Below are 19,336 nucleotides of genomic sequence, written 5' to 3'. Positions count from 1 at the left end.
AACTTTGTTCCAAATGTTAGCTGCTGTAATGTGATTTGCTTTTGTGATGTGAATGTTTGGAAGGCAACCTTCCTCATCATTTACATTTTTACATGAAAAAAAAGCCTGTTTTTTCATCTCTTCAAAGAGATGGAGTGGGGTTAGCCCCAGCCTAAGAGCTGGTGAACCAAACACCAGTCACGATTGATTTGCCTCTTACAAGCTGTGTGAACTTGGCCAAGAATGATTTTTGAATTCTGTCCTCATTTTTGCTGCCACTTAACACAATCAAAATGTAACTACTCATTCATTGCAGTCTTTTCTATGATAGAGACAGAACTTTAGACTGTGGTTCAGTAACACATTTGCAAATCTAGTAAGAACCTTGAATTTTCTTCCCAGAGAAATGTGCGCACACACACACACACACACACACATACATGCACAATTTTCTGTGCAACTTTAGGATGTGCAGGAAGTCTCTGAAGCCTTCTGGGATCTACAGACTGCTAATTATAAAGCCATTCTAGAGTGGGAGCTCCAAGGGCTGACTGGTTTCATGTCTGTGTCTTCAGACCCAGCAAGTATGGAGTAAGGGCTGCCATTCTAAATCCCATGCCCTTTGTGGCATTTTCCAGGCAGAGAGGGTCTAGATTTCCACACGCTCAGGTTTTGACTTGCCTTTCTTCCTCCACGGGATACCATATCCCTCTGAGGGACATAGCAGTGGGGCAGTTGGTGGTGGTGTTGGTGAGGCCAGACTGCCAGGCAGCTGCCCTGGGGGACTTGAACCCTCTCTCCGGGCATTGTCTCACTCCAGAATCTTCCAGCCTCCCCCCCGCCCCCCTTCACCTCTGGCTCCATGCAGGAAGTGCCTCCACAGGGGGCAGGTGCTGAAGTTGGCTGTGCTGCGTTTCAGTGGCAGCATTTCAGAGCAACCTTCTCTGGCTAAAGCACATCCTGCTCTTCTGGCTGGTGGGTCCCATAAGCAGCACTGGCGGTGGAGATGATGTTATGTGTGTGCCTCTGTTCACCCAGGTGCTGGGGACATGGGCAGCAAACTCTCCATGCCAGGCGGTGAGCCCATAGTGCAGAGCCCCAGGACGGAAGGCATTCATGATGCATACAGGCAAGGGGACGTCAGCAGAGCCCAGCATCTGCTCCGAGAAGCTTGTGACGAGAGCACATCCCAGCTGGAAAAGGTACGGTCTATGCCAGCCCTTCTTGCCAGAACTCGGGACCCTGGTTGAGTGAAGGTTACCACGAAAATTATTTTCTTGTTATCATTATAATAATGGGGATATTTCCTGGGTTCTGAATACCTTGTTTCTCATGTAAACCTCCTGGTGTCAGTGCTTTCGAGTGGACTGCTCAGCTTGTCGGGTGAGCACACTGCACCATCGTTCCCAGGGGCAGGAAGGGGTCACAGAAAGGAGAAGGACAAAATTGACAATCGAGGGTTTAACCTAATATAGTCTTTTATACTTTCTTCCACTATAAAATAGCACATGTGCAAACTGAAAAATTTAAAAACATATGAAAGTAAAGGGAAAAAGAACCAAAATTAATCATCCAAACAATCCCACTGAGCATTTTCGGTATACTCTGTTCCGAGTTGCTGATCTGAATATTCGTTTTTTGTTTTTATTGTTTCTAATATAGATGCAGTCTTATTTATGTATAGTTTTGCATACTGCTTTCTCTTACCTAATATTATATGAGCCATTTTCTGTATGACTGTAGGTTCCTTATGGGCATCACCTTCAGTGGATACATGACATTTCATCTGGTAGAGACACTCTCATTTATCTGGCTATTCCTTTTGGTTAGATATTTGGATTGTTTCTAATTTTTTATTACTTTAAATAATACTATACTGAATGTTTTTTGCCTAATCGTTTTCTTATTGTCAGCTATTTTCTTCACTTAGGTAGATTTGCAAAAATTGAGAATGTGGGTAAGAGCCTTTTTAAAATTTTGAAACATATGCCAAACTTTTTCCAAAAGCTTGTAGAGATCAACCCTTTTGCTGGCCTACAGCTTGGGAAGATCATTGCCATGTTCTGGTCCTTGTGGGAAATTCTTATTGGCTGTAAACCAAGAGAGCACTTTATTGATGTTTTGTGTGCAATACTTTGATTAGCACAGGTTTAAGGTCTTCATTTAATTAATAGTTGGAAATAGCTCAGTTACTAAACCTCCAGTCTGTTCTGAAAGTTGTAAGAGAATTTTTTTGGGAAAATGGTCAAGTTCAATGTGCTTGATAATTATTGAGAAGACAGCATTTTTGGAAAATTCTCCAAGCAAGGCTTCAGCAGGATGTGAACCAAGAACTTTCAGATGTTCAAGCTGGATTTAGACAAGGCGGAGGAACCGGAGATCAAATTGCCAACATCTGTTGGATCATAGAAAAAGCAAGAGAATTCCAGAAAAACATCTGCTTCATTGACTATGCCAAAGCCTTTGACTGTGTGGACCACAACAAACTGGAAAATTCTTAAAAGATGGAAATACCAGACCACCTGACCTGCCTCCTGAGAAATCAGTATGTAGGTCAAGAAGTAATAGTTAGCACTGGACATGGAACAATAGACTGGTTCCAAATCAGGAAAAGGAGTACTTCAAGGTTGTATATTGTCACCCTGCTTATTTAACTTATATGCAGAGTACATCAATAGCAACACTGGGCTGGATGAAGCACGGGCTGGAATCAAGATTGCCAGGAGAAATGTCAATAACCTCAGAGAGGCAGATGATACCACGCTTATGGCTGAAAGTGAAGAGGAACTGAAGAGCCTTTTGATGAATGTGAAAGAGGAGAGTGAAATAGTTGGCTTTAAACTCAACATTCAAAAAACTAAAGTTACGGCATCCGGTCGCAGCACTTCATGGCAAATAGATGGGGAAACAATGGAAACAGTGACAGACTATTTTCTTGGGCTCCAAAATCACTGCAGATGGTGACTGTAGCCATGAAATTAAGACACTTGCTCCTTGGAAGAAAAGTTATGACCAACCTAGACAGCATATTAAAAGGTAGAGACATTACTTTGCCAACAAAGGTCCGTCTAGTCAAAGCTATGGTTTTTCCAGTAGTCATGTATGGATGTGAGAGTTGGACCATAAAGAAAGCTGAGTGCTGAAGAACTGATGCTTTTGAACTGTGTTGTTGGAGAAGACTCTTAAGGGTCCCTTGGACTGCAAGGAGATCAAACCATTCAATTCAAAAGGCAGTAAGTCCTGAATCATTCATTGGAAAGACTGATATTGAAGCTGAAGCTCCAATACTTTGGCCACCTGATGCAAAGAATTGACTCGTTGGAAAAGACCTGATGCTGGGAAAGACTGAAGGCAGGAGAGGAGAAGGGGACAACGGAGGATAAGATGGTTGGATGGCATGACCAACTCAATGGACGTGAGTTTGAGCAAGCTCCAAGAGTTGGTGATGGACAGGGAAGTCTGACGTGCTGCAGTCCATGAGGTCACAAAGAGTCAGATGTAACTGAGTGACTGAACTGAACTGAGCATTTTTGATTCCTCCCATTATGAATTCACAGTATATGTGGTCGAAACCTCTCTTCTTATGGGAGAACTGGAGCAGGTCAAAGTTGTTGGCCCATCGTTTGTGGCCTGGGGATTGTAAGTGGGGACTCAAGAAGCAACAGTCCAAAGTGTTACCCACAGAGCAGTCGCACTGCCTGGGACCTTTTTCCCAAATGGAACTCCAGACTGCCGTCACACAGAACTTCCCATTGAACCTGCACCTCTGGCATCTCCTGAATTGGCAGGCAGTTTCTTTACCACTAGCACCACCTGGGAAGGCATGTTTAAGTCCGGACGTCAGCAAATTCAGTTTCATGGTGTATATACTATTGCTCTCCTCTGCTGTTTCTTTTTTTTCCCCTTTTACTTTGTATTGAAAGTAGACTAGATAATTCTCTAATAAATATTTGTATTGTTAATTTGTATATGATGAAGATATATATATATATAACTATATAATATAATTTGTTAACAAATCTGAACCTGAGACGAAAGTGAAAACTTTTGGCAGAACAATGATGCTGTTCCAAAGAAATAGAATATGAGACACTTAGAAGGTCAAGTTTTCTAGAAGTAGCATTAAAAAACTAAACAAAAACAGGTAAACTTTTCTTAATTCTTAATTTTTAAAATTATGATAGTATTATAACACATTTACAGAAGACTTGAAAAATGCAGAACAAAGTTACATATAGTTCTACTATGTATTACAATTTTTTAAGTAGATAAATTAAGGCTTTTAGTTGGAATTTCAAAATAAATCAAACCCTCAAAAGTTAATAGAATAACTGGACATGAAAGTAGAAGGATATAGTAGACCTGAGAAGCACTGTGAATCAAGTCAACATTGTTAAGATGTATACAGTGGTCACACAACGCAGGGTACAAGTTCTATTGAAGTCACCACAGACCATAAACCAGGAGAAGCTGGAACATATCCAGGGACGTAAAACAAAGGGCAAACCTTTCATGGTCAAAGGTATTGAAGTCATACAGAGTCTGTTCTCTTATCACTGTGCACTTATGTTAGAAATCAGTATCAAAAGATATTTGAAAATAACCCACATATGTTCAAGAGACTTAGCCATTGAAAACCTCAAGAAGGTTAAAAGATAGAGAAAACACAGAAGGTGATTGCAGAGAAGAAAGAATTGAAATGAGAAGCTAACATCAAAATGAGAAATTAGCATCAAGGATACTTTAAAAACTCCATGTATTTGGAAAATAAATGTCCACTTTTAAATGATGGGTGTATCTAAGAAACCATAACAAGGAAATTTAGAAAATATTTGTAACAGTTTAAAAATGAAAGGAGAATTTATCAGAACCTGTTACATGTAGCTGAAACCGCTCAATGCAACTAAATACAATGTGCAATCTTGAAAACACATAATGAACAGTGAAGGGTCTCCCATGGAGGTGTGGGTCAGCAGTGGCTTGCCACGGGGACAGAGGCATTGGCAGCAGCAGTTCTGGGAGGTGCCCCTTGGCAAGTGAGCCCTCTTGGAAGTGGTTATTAACCCTGCCATAGAGCCTGTAAACTCCAGGGCTGAGTCACCTCAGGCCAAACAGCTAATAGGGAGGGAGCCCCACCCATCAGCAGATTACAGTGTTACTGAGCATGACCCTGCCCACCAGGACAAGACCCAGTTTTTCCCCATACCAGTCCTTCCCAACAGCCTCATCCACCAGAGGACAGACAGAAGAAGCAAGAAGAACTACAATCCTAGAGGCTCCAAAACATAAACCGCAGCCACAGAAATTTAATCAAAATGAAAAGGCAGACGATTACCTCCCAGATGAAAGAACAAGATAAAACCTCAGAAAAACAACTACATGATGGAGATAGGCAACATTCCAGAAAAAGAATTCAAAATAATAATAGCACAGATGATTTCAGTTCAGTTGTTCAGTCATGTCCAACTCTTTGTGACCCCATGGACTGCAGCACACCAGGCATCCCTGTCCATCACCAACTCCCGGAGCTTGCTCAAACTCATGTCCATCGAGTCAGTGATGCTCCTGCCTTTAATCTTTCCCAGCATCAGGGTCTTTTCAAATGAGTCAGTTCTTTGCATCAGGTGGCCAAAGTATTGAAGTTTCAGCTTCAGCATCAGTCCTTCCAGTGAATATCCGGGACTGATCTCCTTTAGGATGGACTGGTTGGATCTCCTTGCAGTCCAGGGGACTCTCAAGCCCTTCTCCAGCACCACAGTTCAAAAGCATCAATTCTTCGGCACTCAGCTTTCCTTATAGTCCAGCTCTCACATCCATACATGACTCCTGGAAAAACCATAGCCTTGACTAGATGGACCTTTTTTGGCAAAGTAATATCTCTGCTTTTAAATATGCTGTCTAGGTTGGTCATAACTTTTCTTCCAAGGAGCAAGTGTCCTAATTTCATGGCTGCAGTCACCATCTCCAGTGATTTTGGAGCCCCCTAAAATAAAGTCTGTCACTGTTTCCTCATCTATTTGCTATGAAGTTAAGGGACCTGATGCCATGATCTTAGTTTTCTGAATGTTGAGCTTTAAGCCAACTTTTTCACTCTCCTCTTTCACTTTCATCAAGAGGCTCTTTAGTTCTCCTTTGCTTTCTGACATAAGGGTGGTGTCATCTGTGTATCTGAGTTTATTGGTATTTCTCCTGGCTATCTTGATTCCAGCTTGTGCTTCATCCAGCCCAGCATTTCACATGATATACTCTACATATAAGTTAAATAAGCACAGTGACAATATACAACCTTGCTTGACGTACTGCTTTTCCTGTTTGGAACCAATCTGTTGTTCCATGTCCAGTGCTAACTGTTGCTTCTTGACCTGCATACAGATTTATTAGGAGGGAGGTCAGGTGGTCTGGTATTCCCATCTTTTTAAGAATTTTCCACAGTTTATTATGATCTACAAGTCAAAGGCTTTGGTGTAGTCAGTGAAGCAGAAGTAGTTTTCCTGGAACTCTCTTGCTTTTTCAATGATCCAACAGATGTTGGCAATTTGATCCAGTTGATTTAGGATCTCGGAAAAAGAATGGAGAAGATGCAAGCAATGTTTAACAAAGGCCTAGAAGAACTAAAGAACAAACAAACAGAGGTGAACAATACCCTAGAAGGAATCAACAGCAGAACCACAGGTAGAATGGATAAGTGACCTGGAAGAGAGAATAATGGAAATTACGGCTGTAAAATAAAATGTAGAAAAAAGAATGAAAAAAAAATGAAGACAGCCTAAGAATGTTCTGGGAAAACGTTAAGTGTACCAACATTTGCATTATAGGGGTCCCAGAAGGAGAAGAGAGAGAGAATGGACCCAAGAAAGTATTTGAAGAGGTAAGAGCTGAAAACTTCCCTACCATGGGAAAAGAAATAGTCAACCAAGTCCAAGAAGCACGGAGTCCCAGGCAGGATAAACCCAAGGAGGAACACACTGAGACACATATTAAATAGTAATCAAACTGACAAAAATTAAAGACAAAGATAAATATTAGAAGCAACAAGGAAAAAATGACAAATAACATACAGGGGAATTCTCATCTGATTATCAGCTAATTTCTCAACAGAAACTCTGCAAGCCGGAAATGAATGGCACAATATATTTAAAGTGATGAAAGGGAAGAACCTACAACCAAGAATACTCTACCCAGCAACACCTCATTCAGATTTGATGTCAAAATCAGGTTGTACAGACAAGCAAAAGTTAAGAGAATTCAGCACCACCAAACCAGCTTTACAATAAATGCTACAGGAAACTTCTCTAGGCAGGAAACACAAAAGAAGGAAAATGCCTACAAAGAATAAATCCAAAGCAATTAAGAAAGTGGTAATAGGATCATACACATTAAACTTAACTGAAATGTAAATAGATTAAATGCACCAACCAAAAGACATGGACTGGCTGGGTGGATGAAAACATGTGCATATATGTACTTCCATGTACCACATCACTCTGCTTAATGCCTCAAATTGTAATTATTTTATACTGTTAGGTTAATCATGTTTCCATTATGGCTTGCAATTATAATTATCTTTTATTTTTTGTCTGACTATTAATTGTGAAAACTGATGAACATCTTTTACTATTGTGATTATATAACTATTAATAGTATTCTAATACAATTCTGAAAATATAAAGAAATATCATCTTGTAAGAAAATAGGAAATTAACCTGTGATACAATATTGTTAACTAAAGCACAGATATGGGTCAAATTTCACAAAACAGGTAAACTTTAATTCTCTGTTTTATTTAAGCAGAATGTATTAAAGATGACCATTTCAACATGTAATCAATATAAAAATTATCGACGAGATTGTTTTTGTTTTCCAGTCAGTAAGTCGTGTCTGACTCTTTGCAACCCCGTGGGCTGCAGCACACCAGGCTTCCCTGTCCTTCACTATCTCTCAGAGCTGGCTCAAACTCAAATCTCTTGGGTTGGTGATACTGTCTAAGTTATCTAACCATCTGCTGCCTCCTTTTCCTTTTGCCTTCAATCTTTCCAGCATCAGGGTCTTTTGCAATGAGTTGGCTCTTTGCATCAGGTGGGCAAAGTATTGGAGCTTCAGCTATATCATCAGTCCTTCCAGTGATTATTTGAGACTGATTTCCTGTAGGATTGACTGGTTTGATCTCTTTGCATTCCAAGGGACTCTCAAGAGTCTTCTCCAGCACCACAATTTGAAAGCATCAATTCTTCAGCGCTCAGCCTTCTTTATGGTCCAGCTCTCACATCCATACATGACTACTGGAAAAGCTGTAGCTTTGACTATATGGACCTTTGTCAGCCAAATATGTCTCTGCTTTTTAATACACATCTAGGTTTGTCATAGCTTTCCTTCCGAGGGACAAGTGTGTTTTAATTTTCTTTGTTGCAGTCAGTATCCACTGTGATTTTAGAGCCCCAGAAAATATTGACAAGATAGTTTACTGTTTTTGTAATAAGTCTTTGAAATCACCTGAAAAAGACCCTGATGCTGGGAAAGACTGAAGGTAGGAGGAGAAGGGGACAACAGAGGAAGAGATAGTTGGATGGCATCACTGACTCGATGGACATGAGTTTGAGCAAGCTCCAGGAGTTGGTGATGGACAGGGAAGCTCAGCATGCTGCTTAGGGTTGCAAAGAGTCGGATGCGACTGAGCAACTGAACTGAACTTTGAAATCACATGTGATTTTACATTTTCAGCACATCTCACTTTGCATGAGCCATGTTTCAAGCCTTAACAGCCACACGTGACTGGTCCTGCCGTCCTGGGCAGCACAGTCCCAGACTTGCCCGTGGGCTTGGTGAACCTTTAGAGTCGATTTTCCTGGCAGTTCCCAAAGGCACTCTTCTTGCTGATGTCTTGTCCCTGCTCTGTTTTAACCAGAGCCAGCTCCTGAGTATCTCTGCAGCCCATGGTGACCTGGAGACCGTCCGGTATCTTCTCACTGAGAGGCTGGTGGAGCTACGGACGGAGCCCACCGACGACAACCCCGCCGTGGTGGCAGCACAGTTTGGGCACACTGATGTCGTTCAGGAGCTACTCGAGTCTTTGCCAGGTAAAGAGGCTTTGCTTCCCTGGTGGCTCAGACGGTAAAGCACCCACCTGCAGTGAGGGAGGCTCGAGTTCGATCCCCAGGGTGGGAAGATCCCCTGGAGGAGGAAATGGCTACCCACTCTAGTACTCTTGCCTGGAAAATCCTATGGACAGAGGAGCCTGGTGGGCTACCATCCATCGGGTTGCAAAGAGTCAGATACAACTGAGCCACTTCACTCATTTGCCAGGTAGGTCCCAGGGTGTGAGTTCTTCACCCCTGCTCAGGGACCCTGTTTTTGAAAAAATACTTATTTCCTTATTTGTTTGGCTTCACTGAGTCTTCGTTGTGGCACGAAGGATCCCCGTTGCTGCACGCAAGCTTCTATCCAGCTGTGGTGCACTGGCTCAGCTGCCCCACAGCATGTGGGGTTAGTTCCCCAAACAGGGATTGAACCAGCGTCCTCTCCATTGGAAGGCAGATTCTTAACCACTGGACCACCAGGGAAGTCCTTCAGGGACCCTCTTTTCCTAGGAACCAGACAGACATTGGCAGGGGATGGGGCGCTGCACTCCAAAATGTTTATGTCGTCACACTGTTTACCGATCCAGATCCAGAAATCTGGGGGTATTCTTTAAAGCAGTTTTAGGTTTAAAGAAAAATTGTTGAGCAAGTACCAAGAATTCTCATATACCACCCTCCACAGTTTCCCTGTTATTGATGTTTTGTATGAGAATGGTACAGTTGTTAAAATTGATGAACGAACCACTATTGATGTGTTATTACCAATGGGAGCTCATAGTTTGTACTAGGGTTGTATATTCTATGACTGGTAACAAATGTGTAATGACGTATATGGACCATTACTGTATCAGGCAGAATCATTTCACTGCCCTCCTGTTCCACCTGTTCATCTCTTTCTCAGCTCCCGGCAACCACCGATCTCTTTACTGTCTTCATAGTTTTGCCTTTTCCAGAATGACATATAGTTGAGCCTTTTTAGATAGGCTGCTTTCACCTAGCAGTATGCATTCCAGTTTCCTCCATGTCTTTTCACGACTTGAGAGCTCATACATACACACACACACGCACACATATTTTATCACTGGATAATATTACATTGTCTGGATGTTGCTTGCTATGTTGCTTTCTTAATAACAAGTAATGTTTTCCTCTGGTAGACTCAGGCATCCTGGTCTCCTTTATTCCCTGTAATGGCCTTGGATCTGTTACAGTTATTGCTACAGCTATAGGCTGAGGCATTGTCTTAGCAGTGGGCTTTGGGAGTTAGAATGTTGCAAGGGAGTCGGGCCAGCTTCATGGGTATGTGACAGTGCAGTCACACAGGGCCCCGTACTTAGAAGGGCCCCACACTTGGTTTGTGAGCATGCCTGCTAAGTCACTTCAGTTGTGTCCAACTCTTTGCAGTCCTATGACTGTAGTCTGCCAGGCTCCCCTGTCTGTGGGATTCTCCAGGCAAGAATACTGGAGTGGGTTGCCATGCCTTCCTCCAAGGGATCTTCCCAACCCAGAGATCGAACCCACGTCTCTAAGGTCTCCTGCATTGGCAAACATATTCTTTACCCGTAGCGCCACCTGGGAAGCCCAATACACTCTGCAGTTACCCTCTTGAAATTTGTAATAATTTTGAAACAAGGGACCCCATTTTAAGTTTTACATGGGACCCCACAAATTATGAAATGGCAGCCCACTCCAGGATCCTTGCTTGGAAAATCCCACAGACAGAGGAGCCTGACGGGCTTCAGGCTATAGCGTTGCAACGGGTCAGACATGACTGAGCAACTAACACACACACACAAACACACCACAGATTATGCAGTAGTACTGTTAAGGGCTTCCCTAATAGTTCACTTGGTAAAGAATCTGCCTGCAATGCAGGAGACCCCAGTTCGATTCCTGAGTCGGGAAGATCCTCTGGAGAAGGAATAGGCTACCCACTCCAGTATTCTTGGGCTTCCCTTATAGCTCAGCTGGTAAAGAATCTTCATGCAGTGCTGGAGAACTGGGTTCGATCCCTGGGTTGGGAAGATCCCCTGGAGAAGGGAAAGGCTATACACTCCAGTATTCTGGCCTGGAGAATTCCATGGGCTATATAGTCCATGGGGTTGCAAAGAGTCAGACATGACTGAATGACTTTCACTTTTCACTTTTTTTTTTTTTTTTTTACTGTTAAGGGAGTGTCTGACTGTGTCCTTTGAGGTAGATTTGTGCTCAGATTTGGTTCCAAGCTGGCATGCCCCTCATATGCCTGGAGGAAGAATGAGTTTATGAACAGAAATCAGGGCACTGTTAGGGCCCATAGACACAGATTGGGTCACGCAAGGTATGGGAAGACAGAGAGGAGCCCCTGAGGTGCCAGTGGCTGATTCTTTCTCCTCAGGAATCCCCACGAGTAGCTCTGTTCTTGCCCCAAAGAGTCTATGCCAGCTGACTCACTCATTGGACAGCTTCCATTTGTTGAGCATTTGCCAAGTACTGGACACACTGCAGAACCTGAAAGACACAGAGGCTTTTTAAAAAGGTGGGCCCAGCCCTTTAGTAGCTCCTGGTCCAGCAGAGGAAACTGAGGCAGAAAAGAGTAACTGTGTGGTGCAACCATGCAGAAGTTGAAATGTCTGCACAGTCGTTTGTGACCGCGCATCAGGGGCTGGTCTTGTCTGCGTGCAGGCTGGGCTCTTCAGAAGGAGTCGCCATCTCAACTGGGCTTTGCAGACTGAGTAGGTGTTTACTTGGCAGACAAGCAAGGGAAGAGCCTGGTTTGCCGGCTTTTGCAGAGAGGGGAGCTTGGCTGGACCTGAGTATGTTGGAGCTGAGCATGGTTTTCAGCAGCTCCTGGGGTGTCCTGTCTTTAATTCAACTCGAGACAGAGCTAGTGGGACTGAAAGAGTTCAGGGCACTGTGCTGAGCCCTGTGGGGGTGCGGAGATGGGCAGAACAGTGTCTGTCCTCTGGGAATTCCCAGCCTGTAGGGAGGGTGGCCCTTGTCAGGAGTAAGGTAAGGTAAGAGGCAGCTGGAGAACAAGGGCGGGTCCAAGAAGAGGAGGGACGAGAGGTCCATGGTGGGTGGGTACATCACAGTGTAATTATGAACATCACTTGAAGGACATCATTATGTAATTCCTGGTCTTGTAGCTCAGCAGGGCTGATGAGAAATAGGAGGTAGAAAGATGGAAACCAAAATGGGGCTCTTTGAGCTGGATTGGGGCCTCAAAGAATACACACAGGGGTTTGTATGGTTAAGATAGTACCCTTTGGTTTCGGGTAAAGCAGAACTTAAGGCTTGACTTTGCCTTTACCAACTGTTGGACCTTCAGCAAGTTCCCAACTGTCCCTGAGCTTTGGTCTCCTCATATTAAAATGATGACTGTGAAATACAGGGCCTGCCTCCTGAGACTGACATACTCCATCCTCAGCAGAAGTTAGCAGCATGACAACCACATTTCTCACAGCTGGATATCTGGTCGTAACAGAGTTAGGGGTAATCTGTTTTCTGCTCATGTACCTCCTCCTTTGAATTGCTCATTTTAGTCATCAATTGAGAGCAGAGAAGGGATATTTATTTAGCACCCGCTGCACCCCAGACATGATGCCAGGTACCTTGTGTACTGAGTTTTAATTCTTGCCTTCTCTTCCTCACCCCATTTCCTGGTCAGTTTCCTATGACACAGAGAGAGACACTCTCTCCAGGCTCCAGAGCATTTTGATTCCTGAGAACTCTCCACCTCCGGAAATGAGTGTTATGATGCAATTGGGAAGTGTCCACGTGGGGGATGAGATCGTTTTTCCATGGCAGCCAGATCCAAAAGACCTTGCATTACTTTGAACTTGAAGATACTGTGACATTTCAGCCCATGCTGTCCCTGTTCAGTGTGTTTATTTCATCCTGGAATTAAGTAGGCAGTTCTTTTAGGGAGCAGTTCTCTTAAGTTTTAGGCTGATCTGTTTCTTCATCAAAGTATTTTTTAACTTATGAAAGTGGTATATGTATATTACAGATAATTCGGGAAAGCAGAAAGTGTTGCTACTCTAGGAACATAATGACATACCACAGTGAGTTATATCAGGCACTTGCCAGATGTTGCGACAGTTTATTGAGTCAAGTACTTGACATACACAATGTCATTTAATCCCCACATTAAACTTGGAAGACAGGGTGTTCCTCTTCCCGTTTTACTTATGGTTAAACTGAGCCACAGAGAGGATAAGAAATTTGCCCCAGATGACACAGCTGAAATATTTTAATCCTAAGTCACCTGTCTCCAAAACCTGTGTCCCTGTGTGTGACGCTGCTCCAGGGCTGTGGTCAGGGCTGGGGATGAGGCAGAGAATAAGGTCATCTCACCATCCTACCACCTGGAGAGAACTCTGCAGCTCGGAGGGAGGGTGGTTCTTCCTAGTCTTATTTCCACACAGTTTTTCATCACGATCTCACTGCATGTGCTGTTCTGAATGCTACTTTTCCCCAGCGGGTGTTATTTGACGGGCAGGTGGGTTTATAGCGATGTGGGGAAATGTCACATGCAGTTTAGAGGGGCTGTTCCATAGACACTGTCAACTGGACATAAGCGACTTTCAGCTGGAAACAGGGCCGTGGCTGGAGGGGATTTCAGAGCAGGAACAACTGTCCCTTCCGCCGCCCTCTCTCTGTCCTGTCGTCCGTGCAGGTCCCTGCAGCCCCCAGCGGCTCTTGAACTGGATGCTGGCCTTGGCCTGCCAGCAGGGGCACCTGGCAGTGGTGAAGCTCCTGGTCCTGACCTACGGGGCCGACCCGGAGAGCTATGCAGTCAGGAAGAACGAGTTCCCTGTCATCGTGCGCCTGCCGCTGTACGCGGCCATCAAGTCAGGTGGGTCCCGGTCAGGCCCCAAGAGCCTTTGTGCTGTAGAGACGCGGGCCTGCCCTTCACACTCGCCTTCTGCTCTCCAGCGACCTGTGTGGCGTTTTGCAGCTCTGTTCTTGGCTTCTTCTTCAAAAGATCTGCGTCCTTCTTCCTTCCCCTGATTCCCTCCTGCGAGGGGATTTCAGCGCCAGGGACCAACCACGGCAAACGCGACTCTCCTCGGAGGTGCTGCAGAGGGCAAAGCCCCACAGAAGTGTTCTCACTGATGGGCACCTGTGGAGTCAAAGGAGGCAACAGAAACGTTCACGCCCTTTACATTTTCGTTGCACGTGCATGTCTGGCCTTTTGGATGACCGTGACACACTTTGCATCCCGAATGCCCTGAGCACTCTGCTTTCTGTCCTGTAGGGAATGAAGATATTGCCATATTCCTGATTCGGCATGGAGCCTTTTTCTGCTCCTACATTCTACTGGACAGTCCTGACCCCAGCAAACATCTCCTCAGGAAGTATTTTGTTGAAGCAAGCGCCTTGCCCAGCAGTTGTCCGGGAAAAATGGTGAGTAGTCTTTGTCTGTGGATGGATGGATAAGGAAGAGGTGGTGTTTACATACAGCGGATTATTCTTCAACCATAAGAAAGAAGGACATGGTTCCATTTGTAATGATGTGGATGGACTTTGAAGACATTATGCCAAGTGAAAGAAGTCAGCCAGAGAAAGATAAGCACTGCATGTTTTTTACTTATAGGTAGAAACTAAAAATGCCAAACCATGGAAACAGTAGATGGTTCGACAAGGCCTGGGGGGTGGGGCACATGGGAAGATGTTGGTCATATAGCTGGAGTGTTGGTCAGTTTAGCCATATGATAAATAAGCCCTGGAGAGCTAAGGTGTAGCACTGTGATTACACCTAATAACACTGTATTATATACATGAAAGTTTCTGAGAGAATAAATCATAAATGTTCTCACCACAAAAAAAGAAATAGTAATTAAGTGGGACGGTACAGGTGTTAGCTAAGGCTACAGTAGTAACCATTTTACAATGTATAAATGTATTAGATCAACATGTCATAACTTACACAATGTCATATGTCAATTATAGCTCAATAAAACTGGGAAAAAACACATACGGGAATTAGCTCTAGTTCGTTTACCATTTTAATAACAAAAATAGGATTGCATTACTTATATTATCTTCAATTTGGCTTTTTAAATTGAGCACTCTATCACTGACTCCCCCTCGTTCAGTCAATGTAGCTGTATCTCGTTCTTTTCGATATGTGCCTTAAATCTAGAGTGAATATAGCTTAGTTGCCTCGGCCCTTTTCCTGGTGGTGGACATTTGGATTATTTCTGGGTTTTGCCCTTGTGATATCGCCTGATTTCTAGGGTATTTCTTATGTAGATCAAAGTCCTGAAAGTGGATGTTTTGGAATCACTTCCCCAAACGCTGTGGTGACTCAACACTTACCAGTGCGACGTGGGGATTTCTATTCCCCACACCCTGGCCAGCACTGGGTGTCCAGGGGCATTTTAATTTTCATTACTCTGATGGGTAAAAATGGAATCTTCTTGTTTTAATGTCCGTATTTCTTATCTTAATCATGTTGAGCAGCTTTGCATATCCTCATAAATTATTTGTGTCTCCCCTTATGTGAGTTGCCTGTTACAGTTTATTGATTATTTTTCTCAAGGATTACTCACCTTTTCCTTCTAATTTTGAAGAGTCTTATTGTATATGAGAGATTTTTGTTTATCATAGATGTTTCCAATATTTTCCCCAATCCATTATTTGTCTTTTATCTTTTGAGATAACAAAGATATGCGACTGCTACTGCTACTGCTGCTAAGTCGCTTCAATCGTGTCCGACTCTGTGCGACCCCATAGACGGTAGCCCAGCAGGCTCCCCCGTCCCTGGGATTCTCCAGGCAAGAACACTGGAGTGGCTTGCCATTTCCTTCTCCAATGCATGAAAGTGAGAAGTGAAAGTGAAGTCGCTCAGTCGTGTCCAACTCTTCAAGACCCCATGGACTGCAGCCCACCAGGTTCCTCCATCCATGGGATTTTCCAGGCAGGAGTACTGGAGTGGGGTGCCGTTGCCTTCTCTGAAGATATGCGAATATATAACCAAATATATCTATCTTTTACTTTATGGCATTTAGGTTATATAAGAAAGTCATTTTCCCCTCAATTTTATGTAAATATTCTCTTAGAGTCTTTTATACTATTTTGACTCTTTTATTTTTTACATTTTAGGTCTTAGTTTTCCTGGTATTTCTTTGTGTATGTGGTTTGAGGGAGGGAATCTAACTTTCCTCTCTTCCACGTGGATGATCAAATATTCCAGCATATTTTTTAAAGTAAAACTTGATTTTCCTTCTGGATTAAAATGTCACTATTGCCATTTCTTCCAACATATATTTATATATATTTTGGGATTCTCTGCACTGGTCCACTAGCCTTTTAATCTATTTCTGTTCAAATGCCATGCTGTTTTGATTACAGGCATTTTATTTAAACCTTACGACTGGTTAATGCAAGTTTTCTACTCCTTATTTGCTTTTTTCAAAAATACCCTAACTGTTGTCAGACATTTGTTTTTTCCATTTTGTGCATTTCCCACGGTAACTTCCATGGTGACTTGCGCTGCATTTAGGTCCTTTAATAGGATTTTATAGTTTTCCTGATAAAGGTTTCCTGAACCTATTTTGTTTGTTTTTTATTGTCTTTGCCATTGTTTGAATGGAATATATATCATTCTTTCCCATTTCCAACTTGACATTGCTGATATGAAGGAAAGCTCTTCTGTCTATTTATTTGTTTTACCCAATCCCCTTACCAACTTCTCTTATTAATTCTAATAGTTTTCAGAGAAGTTCCTCAAAACTTTTAGGTATATATCAAGTTATCTGCAAATTCAAAGCAGGTTTGTCTTGTCTTTTCTCATATTTATTTAACTTTATTCTGTGGCTTATTGTGTATTAGCAGAAATGTCAAAAGTTGAATCATCTGAAAAGAGCAGATGTATCTCTCTTGTTCCTGATTTTAAAGGTCTTGGCGTCAGCATTTTTGGTAAATAGACTATTGCTATATTTAGGTAGTTTCCATGTATTCCTCTTTGCTTAGGTTTTTATTAAGAAAAGTTGCTGAATTTTATTGGATCTATATTAGCAGCTGTGGATATACTCACATAGTTTTTCTACTTTCATCTGCCGTTCTAATGAATGATAGTAGGTGTTGCCCCAATATTTAAATCTTGTAATAAATGTTAATTGGTGTTATTATGGATGGATTTGACCTATTGATAATTTATTTACAATGTTTGCTTCTATAATTTATAGGTAATTGGTCTATACTTTTCTATTTCTATTGTCTTTGTGATTTTGGTATCAGACAATGTTAGCTTTTCAGAATGACTTGGAGAACTTCCCATTTTATTACAGTTTCAGGAGAAGTTTCATAGGAATTATTTATTGCTAATGGTTGATTAGATAAAGCAGGTCTTTGTTTTCAGACATCTTTTGAAACCATTGGTCAGTTCAGGTTCTCTGCTTTTGCTTACATGCAGTTCAAGAGGTTATATTTTGGCAGAAAATCATCTATTTCCTTTAGAGTTTTGAATTTGCCATCATGGCATGTTACATTTACCTTTTTTGGTAATTATTTCCTTCTATGTCTGTAGTTATATTTTCATTCATGTTATTGATTTATGATGTTGAACAGTTTTACTTTTTCTCTTTTAAATTTAATCAGGCTAGTCGGGGTTTTATATATTCTAAAGGTCCTCATGGAGCCACTAGATTTTATTTATTTTTAATGATTTATTTTGTTTGTTCCTTCATTTACTTTGGCCTTTATCTGTACTGAAACCGTCTTGACATCATCTCTGAATATTTGGTTGATGGGCTTGTGGTCAAGCACAGCTCTGGTGGGAGGCTTCCCGGCTCTGCTCTAATCTGGGCTCCAGGCCTCACTGCTCTAGGACCTCCATCTGGTTCCTTACATCTCTGGGTCTTGGTTTCCTCATCTACTGATTTTTATCTAGTTCTTCATATAGTTCTGAAAGTTTTTGGTTTTTACTCCTGGTTTATGGCTTTATAACCCATTTGGACCTATTCATTATGTCAAATATCTGCCTTAACCCCGTCAAAGCTTCTATCCTTAAAATTGCGGTTGTCTGCTCTGCACATGGCACACTTCTCTTTTTTCCTTTGCATCCACATTGTATAAGCTTTCCCAGCCTTTATATTCAGTTTTCTCTTTGTCTTAGGTGTATTTCTTATACACAGCATTGTGTTTTTTTCACTTTAAATTATAATGATATTTTATTTTGCATAGTCACAGCATTTGACACTTCAAAAAAAGATATAACACTGATAAATTACAAAAGTAGATATACTTGTCAAAGTTACAACAGACATAATGTTTAGCTGAGAATCAGTTCAATAGCAAAAGGCTCTAAAGGTTCCAGATAAACCAATACTTGTTTGGAATAAGATACGCAACTTTCTTAATGATGGGCTTACAGAAGAGGTCCTGGTTCCATGTGGTCAAGGTTACAGTCATAAAACCTAAAGTTTTAGCACAATCGTGCTTCAGACTAAATTTTAAATAGTTATGATAGTTTACACAATATGTGATGGACTGCCTTCTGCAAAAAGTTACAACTTGAAGACTTCTTTCAGGCATTACCAGGACCTAATATGTGCGCATTCTAAATAATTCTGAAAAGAGCAAACTTCATAGGTTCTGATACTCATATCTGACATCTCAAGTTTTATGACTGGCAAGTCTTAATGCTCCTGGACTTTGGGGTTTACAAGGTAGCAATATTTTAAATTTGTTTAAGTAGGATGTGGGGAAAATTAGGATCAAATGGGCATACATTTCTTGACTATATAGTGCCATTAGCCCTCAATTAACTCTATAAGGACTGATTAAGCATCAAAAGCTAAAGCAATAGTTTTTTATGTTAAAATGTAAATACTAGTTACTCCATCCTAGTAACACTTTAAAGTTGCTAAACTCTTTCCCTTGTAGAGATAACACACAGAAATGAACTGACAGAACAGAAACAAATTATGAAAAATGCTAATTACCTAAATGGATCCATGTCCACCCTTTGCGTCTATTTCATTCATTCTTCCCACCCGCCGCACTCCAAAAAACGTTCAGATTATTACATCCCAAAGGAATCTATTCCTGAATGACTTTTCAAGAGACAAACCTCCCTACAGTGTATAAGCTACTTAAGTCTACGCATTCTAGGATGATGTACTTTGATTGTCCTAGCTCTATAATTTGGAAATCTGCTCAGGTTTAATCTCCTTTTAGAACCTTTCCAAATAAACAGAATTAGAATTTGTGATACTTAAATTCAAAGACAGTGCAGATTATGTGACACCTCCTCTTTTGGGGATTAAATGAAAACCACAGGATTCTGTGTG

At 42.0% G+C, this 19,336-nt stretch overlaps 1 protein-coding gene across 3 annotated transcripts in view; it reads left to right on the top strand.

Moving 5' to 3' along the window:
- LRRK1 (leucine rich repeat kinase 1) overlaps nucleotides 1–19,336 on the top strand; it is a 142,934-nt gene that overhangs the window by 45,652 nt on the left and 77,946 nt on the right. For all 3 annotated transcript variants that reach the window (XM_069559118.1, XM_069559116.1, XM_069559117.1), the window contains 4 exons: nucleotides 1,018–1,181; nucleotides 8,882–9,053; nucleotides 13,714–13,893; nucleotides 14,296–14,444. In XM_069559118.1, coding sequence (XP_069415219.1) covers nucleotides 1,018–1,181; nucleotides 8,882–9,053; nucleotides 13,714–13,893; nucleotides 14,296–14,444 — 665 coding nt within the window. The remainder of the gene's footprint in view (nucleotides 1–1,017; nucleotides 1,182–8,881; nucleotides 9,054–13,713; nucleotides 13,894–14,295; nucleotides 14,445–19,336) is intronic.

This window comes from Ovis canadensis, chromosome 18 (genome assembly GCF_042477335.2).
Source record: "Ovis canadensis isolate MfBH-ARS-UI-01 breed Bighorn chromosome 18, ARS-UI_OviCan_v2, whole genome shotgun sequence".
In the NCBI taxonomy this organism is placed as follows: Eukaryota; Metazoa; Chordata; class Mammalia; order Artiodactyla; family Bovidae; genus Ovis; species Ovis canadensis.
Note: the sequence above shows the minus strand (reverse complement) of the source record. Positions and strands in the feature narration are given on the sequence as shown.